The 9,370-nt window shown below is 39.8% G+C and overlaps 1 protein-coding gene across 3 annotated transcripts; it reads left to right on the top strand.

Annotated features, from left to right (window-relative positions):
* The first annotated feature begins 1,437 nt into the window (after positions 1-1,437).
* eny2 (ENY2 transcription and export complex 2 subunit) lies at positions 1,438-4,839 on the top strand. 3 transcript variants are annotated; one of them, XM_073485342.1, is made up of 6 exons: positions 1,470-1,513; positions 1,635-1,699; positions 1,926-2,008; positions 3,180-3,250; positions 4,067-4,141; positions 4,499-4,839. In XM_073485342.1, the coding sequence occupies exons 3-6, from the start codon at positions 1,941-1,943 to the stop codon at positions 4,570-4,572; spliced, it is 288 nt and encodes a 95-aa protein (XP_073341443.1). In that variant the 5' UTR covers positions 1,470-1,513; positions 1,635-1,699; positions 1,926-1,940; the 3' UTR covers positions 4,573-4,839. The 3 variants fall into 3 exon arrangements, with proteins under 3 accessions (XP_073341444.1, XP_073341442.1, XP_073341443.1); XM_073485343.1 differs by having other exon boundaries at positions 1,438-1,680; XM_073485341.1 differs by having other exon boundaries at positions 1,438-1,699.
* Positions 4,840-9,370: the final 4,531 nt, after the last annotated feature.

Raw genomic sequence — 9,370 nt, 5'->3', positions numbered from 1 at the left:
ATTGTATTTCACCTTGATACTTTTTCATGACTTGCTAATGTGGATTTTATTTTAACATTTACCAGAGGTCTTGTTTTTGTTATTTTGGCCAGCCTGACATTTCTGCAGCTGACAGCTTGATGCTGTTGTGATTCAGATGTCGATCACACCAAAAGAGAAACCTTCAACCGAGCAATTACACAGTTCTTTCATCAATTTGGATCAAAGGTGTTGTACAATTCTGGGATTTCAAGGAGACTTACCAGCTTTGTTCAACAAAAGCCTCCTTTCTGTTTGTGTTCAACAGAAGCTGTTTGAATCTTCTGTGCATGCTTTCAAGGACTTTAATTTGTGTTTTGATTTTATTTTCTTTTTTTTTGCTTTCCTATTATTCATAGTTCAAGGTTTCAGTGCAGCAAAGTCCGGTAGTGACAGTGAGCAGTAACTACCTTGTAATCATCAATAATGTTCTTTAGATACAATACTAAGATGTTAACAATTATTATTTTTCAGAATATGTATAACTACACAAAACACCAAAAATATAAATATATTATTTTTCAGCAACTCACAGCATATCATATACATTTTAGAAAAAGCTAAGATGCGGTGGCTCTACAAACAAATAAATACATGAGGCTCAGCTCAACACAAAAACCCTAATATTCTCAGACATGGAAAACACATGCACACACACACTTATTATTTACTTAAGCAACTGGAGTTCATCAGATGGTTGATGGTGATGTAAGGGTGCTCCAGAGCATTAAAGAGTGTTATCCTTTCCTTGAGATCCAACTTGAGCATATTTTACAGCAGGTCTAAGGCTCACGCAAGTGGTACTTGTGGAAGGGGCCTGGACTTACTGCATTTGGAAACAAGGTAAATAACACCTCATTTAACCCCACTTCAAATAAACACTGAGTGTGTTTGCTTCAGTCAGAACACATTCATAAATACTGTACATTTACTATACTGTGCACTACAAAAAACAAACACTGTTACAGCACTGTAAAATACTATACATACACTACTGACCACCCATCTGAACTGAAAATGTTTATTATACTTTTTAATTCTTTAACTCTAATGACTACACATTCAGTTAGCAAATGTATCATTTCAGTGTTGTTGTGCAACAAATTCATAAAAATGTCATTAAGTATGAAATAAAACAACGGCCTGGAGTCAAACACAGTTATTAATTCATAATGTTGAAAACTACATTTGTAATATGCATAAAAGTACCATGAGGAGGTGATTATGAAAAGCACATGATCCTGTGATGGGAGGTGAGAGGTCACAGTCCACTACACTACAGGACTGACTGTGACTAAATGTATTAGCCAACACCGCCGCCGTGTGGTGAAACACAGTATTACAACTAATGCTACATAGGAACCATTGTCGCCGCCGTCCGTGTTTCCTTTCGGAAGGTGATAACTGATGTAAAAAAAAACAAATCAAAAGCTCAGCCTCTGTTTTTCTCGAGTGATTTATCAAGTACAATTTTGAAGCTAGACTGCTTTTAAACGTAGATTTAGATTCGCTCTCGCGTCTGTCGGACTTTGTTTGTTTGTTGTAAACATGTCCGCCGTGTTTTCAGCGCCAGTTGACCTTATTTCATCTTAACTTTTTTTATATGTACGCCACAGAGTCTGGCCACGCAGGGAAAAACTGAGGAGTGAGACCTCTTTTAAGGTTATTCATACTTCAGTGTGTAAGTATAGATTGATAAGAGAAGCTACCAACTTAGCCAGTGACGCTCACTTACTCACCTGTAGTTAGTGGCCTTTAAAAGCACAACTGCCTGCCAAGTTATCGTTTAGAGAGTTTTAGAAGTTTAACGAGCAAATGCTACGTTACGTCGTGTTAAGTGACTTGGCTGCGCCAGCTTCCCTCGACTTTCCCTCGGCGGCAGTAACATGCTGTTTTTCTCTCTACAGGTAGCCTGACAGACTATGAGCAAAGAGTCCAGGATGAAGGCGACAATAAATCAGAAGCTGACAGAGATGGGGGAGCGAGAGAGGTGAAACATTGTATATATTCATCTACAGCTGCGTCAGCCCATTCACATCTGCTTTTGTATAGCTGATCTACACACCGCTCAACATTAGGATATAGGTGCATTTATGCATGTGCATGGATATGCAATGAAAGTCAGACCAAAAACTTTCACAGAACACAAAATAAAATAATGCCATACCTGCACTGTTACTGTTACTCCTCTTACAGGCGAACTACTTCCATTTACACACACTCTTCTGTAATGAAACCTCTGTAGTAGTTCTGGTGGCTCGACTGTCACCAGCCACCAAACTACTGCAGAGTTCTAGCCTCCTTATTTGCACGTGAAAGTAAAGACGTTTCATATTTGGGTTAAAGCCGTGCATTAACACATCTCTATAGTATTGTTAGTGTTACTGACCATAACTTTTTTCCTGAGTGTTATTTTGTTAAAGGTGCACTATGTAGTTTGGGGTAAGAAATTGTAATCGGAAGAGAAAGATCTTCATTGACTGATTTTGTTTATTTTTTTAATGCCAAAACAAACTTAACAAATAAACTCATTTTATTTTCATGCTGAATCAGTTGAATAAACAATATGATGATAAAGGACCACACAATTTCATACTGTTTTATTTTTGTTTATATTTGGTGGACCCTGCCACCTTTCTAGCTTCAAACAGTGTTCTGGGGACCATATTTTCTGCTGAGAACAACTTGTTTATTCAGTTATAGAAAAATTAAATATTTCTGAGTTTGTGTTATTACCTCATTAATACTGTAAATATTAAAATCCTGAGTTTGAATTTCTTCTCCAAAACTACAGAGTGCCCCTTTAAAGCAAAAACATGACACACTATTGAGTGAAGCTGCTCCAGACTATGAGGACAATGTCTTGAGTTCTGCTCTGTCACTTTTTATTATCTCAGTAGTGTACATGTATGGCTTGATATTCTCAACATGTCCATTTTGATTGAGAGGTTGCCAGCTGTTACAAGGCAGAACCACAGGCGAGGAACTAACTTGGCAGATGTCATGAATAATGAACTGATGTGGTTCCTCCAAGCTGGTGTGCAAAAACAAGCGTCACTGCACAATTCAAATGGTGCATAGTAATGTTTTCAACAAAACAGAAATGGCATTTATCAGGTCCAAAATAACCAGTGTAACATGTGTTTGCATGTTACTGACAGACTGAAGGAGTTACTGAGGGCTAAGCTCACCGAGTGTGGATGGAAGGACCAGATGAAGGCTCATTGCAAAGGTACAAATCTCAGTACTGTCTTTTAAACGCATAACATAAACAGTCATTGAGTTGCTCTGCACAGGTATTGCTGATATCATTAGCGGTGGCTCTGTTCTATTTAAGTGTCCCAGACAGTGTGACATTGAGCCAGCATGTACAATATCAGGGCGCTGAACTGAAGCAATTAAATGAAATTCAGCCGTCATTAACTGCATTAGCTTCACCTGCGCTTCTCCTACAGCAACATGTCAACAAGTCTTCTGTGTGCCAAGTGTCCAAATTGTTAATTAAAGCTGAATCAATAACATAACTCGTGTATATTTCCCCACTTTGTTCAGCCATTGAAGCATAAATCAGCTCAAGACCCGAAGTGAGCAAAACACATGTTCAATTTGCAATAAAACATCCAGAGCTCAAAGATTATTTAGGACATAATGAAGTAAATATGAATTTGACTGATGGAAATAATGTGCAGAGGGATTGCTTACTCTTGCTATGCTGCACAAGCATCACACTGCAGCAGTGTGCAACGTAATAGTGAATTTTAAACCTTAATTAATGATTAGTGGGAATGTTCATATTTTGCATCACAATTCTTATTCTCACTGAAGAACCTACTACAATCATCATGATGTAAGATTTGTTGAGGTCTGTGCCAGATAAACGCATATTTTGAGAGCAAGACTTGTAGGCCAGGACATCTCTGCAGCACTACAGTACCTTTACCAAAAAATTACAGCTTATGTGATCTGCCATATTGTGATTTTGACAATATTTGAATTAATTGTAAAGCCCTAGTTAAAATATCATCTACTTTGCTTTCTTTTTTTGTAGAGGTAATCAAAGAAAAAGGCTTGGAGCATGTGACTGTGGAGGACCTGATGGTCGAGATCACTCCTAAAGGAAGAGGTATCTTAACTTAACTTGACTATTTGGAAGTCAGTTCTCTAATTAGAAAATACAACATTGTTAAATACACGTTAGTACTATTCTGCTCTACATTTTGTTTAGTGTACAGTCGAGTTAAAACATTTTTGCTTTTGGACAACAAGGGCCTTGATCTAAAGTTAGCATTTTGCATCCATCAAGGTGGACACACAGATACCAGTTACCTCACTGACAGTAGCCTCAGTAGGAGACGGTGCAGTCACGAGATGTTATGTGTCCAGTAATGAATGTGGGTGTTTTGCAGCACTACCTACATTAAACTGCATCTGTGTGAAAGAATAAGCCGAACTGATGGATGTGTTTCTCTCTCTCTCACAGCCTTGGTGCCCGACAGCGTCAAGAAAGAGCTTCTCCACAGAATAAGAGCCTTTTTAGCTCAGCACGCCACCTGATGTTATTATTTGCTTAGACCACTTGCCTATACTGTCATGATTCAGAAGAATATTTTTAAAGAATGAATGTACTTGAATTTTAAACATTTTCTTTTCATTATCATACATTTTCAGTAACATACTGACACACACTTCGCTATTTGGTTGTGTGTTTTAACTCATTCTGTTACCACAGTTGTAAATGCACAGGGTGGCTGCGGGTACTTCAAATGTTTTAGAAATGTCTTACAGTAACATTTGCTAATAAAATGCCTTAAAAGCAAGAAAGTAAGTTTTTGTCTTAAATTCTGTTTGGGAAGGTATTAAATCTTCATTTATTGAATGCTGTAAGCATGGTCTAAAATCCATGGCAAGCCTAAAAGACCTGTACATTTAGTCTTTGGCATCATCATCATCTTCTTCTTCTTCTTCTCTTATCCTAGCAAACCACTATATGGTCTGTCTGGAAGCATGGAGGAGATGGCTAGTTAGCTAACCAGCACAACACTGCTATCCTATCTCTAGAGCAAATCTCATTTATACCAATGCAGACGTCAACTTAAACTGCTTGTTTCTAATGTTGCAATCCCTTTCACATATTCAGAATGTAACTATGAGGAATGACTATACGAGAAGTTATAGTTAGAAGTACAGGCTCATTTAGCCTCATTTCAAATGTATTTGGACACATTTTCTGTAACTCAACCAGTTATTGTCAGTTTGCCTTACTTTCACATCTGATGTTTACTTTATTGCTAATAAAATTATTTGCTTGAAATATAAACAGTGGAATTGAAACTCTTACAAAGTCTTAGATTTAACCTTCTGATACATGTAGACTCCCTAACGTACTTACATTGCACATTATGGATGCTTTCACATCAGGGAGCCGACTACACTTGACCCCAAACTCTATCAGACCCTGGCATGATACAAAACAATCTTACCTAACGTGAAAACACCCTTAGTTGTCCTCTTTATATAAGATAAGCTGTTTAAATAAAGTGTTTGATTAGTTGGACTTGAGATTTTTGAGACTTTTTTTCAAAATGGTCATTTCATAGATTGTCTTTTAAGGTGGATACGTAGTTACTGATTGCATGATTGTGTTTTGTATCATTATGATACAACCCAGGAAGTATATACTTAAACATTTTAAGGTTAGTGGCATTAATAATATTTTTAAGTGTTCACTATTATGATATCAAGAAACATGTCTCCATTTGCTCACAAAACACAAGAAAATGATTTGACAACGTATCAAGTTAATTTCATGGGAAAAGTTAGATTATGAATTGATCCATAAATAAAGTCTTATTTGTTTCTGTTAAGTAAACTGAAGTGGTCCTATGGCTGTGAAACAATCAGTATTATGTCATTGAATTATCTCCAGTAGCAAAATCGCCAGAATGACTTATAGTTTTTCTTCCTTCTGATATTCTCCCTTTAGCTACACTGTAGGCTCTTATGTAATTCAGTACTAAACAAACAAAGTCTTCCGGGGACACTTGATCAAATGTTCTTAAATCCTTTTCCATTGCACTTCACATCTTAATGAGGAGCCAACTGTATGTGCAGTGTGTTATCCCAGCGTGCAGCTTCACACCTGGTCCTTCAAAGATGGAACCAGAACAAAAATGTGACAAATGAGAGAAAAAAACCCAAATGGCAGACGGGAAGAAAACTGTTATTTACCGTAGTAGCATGAATCACAGCCAGCTGGTGCCGTGAATTAACACTGTCCTTTGATTAAATGGACTTAAATCCAGAGAACCCACGATCCTGTAATGACAAGCCTGGTGTTGCTTTTACATCCCGGAATAACACGACCTTCCCAACAGAGAGGGGGGGAGGCAAGAAAGAGATCACGAAAAGATAAACAGTCACAGGGAGAGGCGGATGCACCAGGGGATAAATTGCCTTCACTGAAACTGGTTGTCAGATAGTTTAAAGGTCCTCTGTGTGTAGTGTACGAAACAAACAAGTGTTCCAGTGATGAGACAGAAAAAGCTCTGCTCAGTTTCCTGATTGTCTAAATTAAACTCTTGTGTGTTTTTTTCGTTCTGTGTTTTGAGTTTGTCGTGCAGCTTCATAACCTCCTCATCAACTCAATAAAACCAGAACCATTACAGGAATGTCTGGTCCTGAAGTAGCCTTTTGTTTCGCCTTTTTCCATCCGCATGCTGAACCACATCATTTTGTTTTGTTGAAAGGTCTCTATAGTTACACACGCACAATGCCTAATTGGTTATGGATTACATTCGGAGGGGCCGTGAACCCGAAACAGCGCACCCCTCGGCACGAGTAGCACATTAGTGGGTAGTGAGTGAGTCGGCGCTGGTCACCCACCCAAGACACGGAGTGTGTTTTCTTAGCCGAAGGACCTGCTGTGACATCAGCCCAGGTGACAACATGCTGATATACAGTGCTGTTGTGGAGGCCAAATGCAACGGCACACACGCTCCTTTAATGGCCTACATCAATCCCCATGTTATCAGCAGATCTCCCTGGGCCCCCGCGTGTAAAAGGGGGTTGCGCGTACTGCAGAGCGGCACTGGATAGAATTACCAGTGATGCAATTTATTATCATACAGATTTTTATTTACTTTCTCACTCTCCGTTCTCAGCTTTTCTCCATCACTCAGGACCTGCACGGCTCTGCCGAGGAGCTGTACAGTAACCAGATGACTCCGCACATCATAAAAAAAACTAGAAGAGCGGAGTTGTCCAAATAAAAGGAAAACATTATTTAAAAAATCCCATTCTCCTATTCTTTGGCTCGGGATTGTAAGTCTTGGATGTGTCAGGCAGGAGATTTAAATGAACCTAAAGGACCTGTTGTGGTGATCACAGCAGCAGCTGATAGCGAGGAATCTTTGTAGCATCCTGTGAGGCAGCCTCTGAATGAACCACCGTAAGTCAAGCGACAACAAAAGGGGCGAGAGCGCCATTATTTCACCAAAGTCAACATCCAGCTGTGTCTGAGGAGCACTTAATGACATTTAAAAGGAGAAGACAAACATGTGATGCATGCGTGTAGGCAAGTGTGCGCAGATATGTTCACCACCCTCCGGAATCAGATCATTTCAGCGTGATAGCAGCTGTGTCAATAGGCGACTGAGCCAAAAGTGTGGCCCAGTGTGCTGAGTCCCATAGGTGCTCCGCGGTCCTCTCTCCAGTGAAATTGGCAACATCCAAAGACCATAAACACCTCGGTTACTGTACAAACAAGTGAAGAAAAAGGCAGCGCGGGGTGGAAACAGATGGCAGGGGCTCCTTCATATTACAAACAAATGTTGGGAAATGATGATGTTATAGCACATTGCCTTATTTGGGATAACAGTGCACCTGCTTCAGGGGGTAATGGTCCGTCCATGAAATACTGTACCTCGAGCCCTGCTCATGTAACCTGGAAAGATAAATCTCTCTGTGTTTACAACAGTATATCTGACATTTCTAATTTACAGGACACTGCTATGGGCTTTTGTGTCACATATAAATTTCCCTATCTTTTTTCATAATGGAAAGGGCAAAGGCATTGCATAAGCAGACAAAGGGTCAAAGAGGGTGTTTCAAAGCAAAAAAAGGGGGCCATGTGCTCCTACAAATTCCCAAGACCCGGTGTGCAGTTGGCCCTCTTTACTGTCAACATGTGTGAATGCCATGCTCGATAAATTTCTCTTTGAATTCCCTCACTAGAATTTATGAGACGTGCAACATGGGGTTGCAACTCTTTTGAAGCCTACACACTTGCAGCACTCGATGCCGTTTACGTTCTCATTTTAACGGGAGGAGGGGAAAAAAGAGCAGAAATAGGGAGAAGTTGGCGTGTAGCATCCTGCAGTGTAAAGAGTTTTAAATGTATTTACACTCTGTTGTGTCTCCTGGGAACTGTTTTCTACACACTAATGAGGCCGAGGAGCAAGTTTCGCTCTGTTATTCCTGGCATCGACGCGCCAGTCGCAGGCATACCACTCGAACTCAAACTTTTTTTTTTCTCTCTCCCCCTGCTCCCTCTCAGTAGCCCAGTGCAAATAATAAATAAGAGGAAATACATCATCCCTTTTTCAATCCGAGAGCCAAGAGCTGCTCTGCCAAAGTTAACACAAAGCAATCTTAGGTAATGATCAGCAAATGTGTATAAAGTTTCATAGAGCATGACTTCACATAATTCTTGTTTGGATCATGTTGGCTGGCTCAACGTCAGCTGTGATGCCGCTGCGTTCACACACACACACACACACACACACAGTCTTCTCTCCTGAAGCTTGTTTGTCTCGCGCTTAAAAGCAGCACTTCTGTTTTATAAGTGCTTGTAATTGATTTGATACACTGCAACATTGTGGCAAGGATTAGCTACCAGTCATAAATTGTGGAATTTTAACAGAGGCTTTATTACATTACATACTCTCGCATTCATTCTGCAGGACGGTGTCAGATTTTCCATTCATTTACACACACCGGTGGCACGGACACCGAACATTTCATCATGGCTCAATTGATGAAAATGATTTGCTCAATGTCAAAAAACAAAAAAACTTCATTGAGCTGTTTTTAGTGCTCTACCTACAGCACAGCCAGTGTGCAGATGGAGAGCCGGGGGGTCTCTATGCAACAACACAGAGGAAAGAAGCGAAACACAATCCAGACATTGTTTACCCTGTTTCTGATGTAAAGGCCACTTACTGTCGTGTCCAATGCCTAACCCTTAATTTGCTGCCCCAGCCTTTGAAGTGTGTGCATATTTCTGTTCCCTGACACTACCTTTCCTCTCCCTCTCTCTTTCCTGAGCCCCAGCAGTTGATATTGCAACTGGATA

This window comes from Pagrus major, chromosome 17, assembly GCF_040436345.1.
Source record: "Pagrus major chromosome 17, Pma_NU_1.0".
NCBI lineage: Eukaryota > Metazoa > Chordata > Actinopteri > Spariformes > Sparidae > Pagrus > Pagrus major.
Note: the sequence above shows the minus strand (reverse complement) of the source record. Positions and strands in the feature narration are given on the sequence as shown.

What these genes read in the sequence shown, in the direction of transcription:
- eny2 (XM_073485343.1), top strand. Translation starts at nt 1,941, where the DNA reads ATGAGCAAAGAGTCCAGGATGAAGGCGACAATAAATCAGAAGCTGACA. An exon ending in GAGATGGGGGAGCGAGAGAG is followed by an intron (nt 2,009 to 3,179) that starts GTGAAACATTGT and finishes TGTTACTGACAG; the next exon opens with ACTGAAGGAGTTACTGAGGG. An exon ending in GATCACTCCTAAAGGAAGAG is followed by an intron (nt 4,142 to 4,498) that starts GTATCTTAACTT and finishes TCTCTCTCACAG; the next exon opens with CCTTGGTGCCCGACAGCGTC.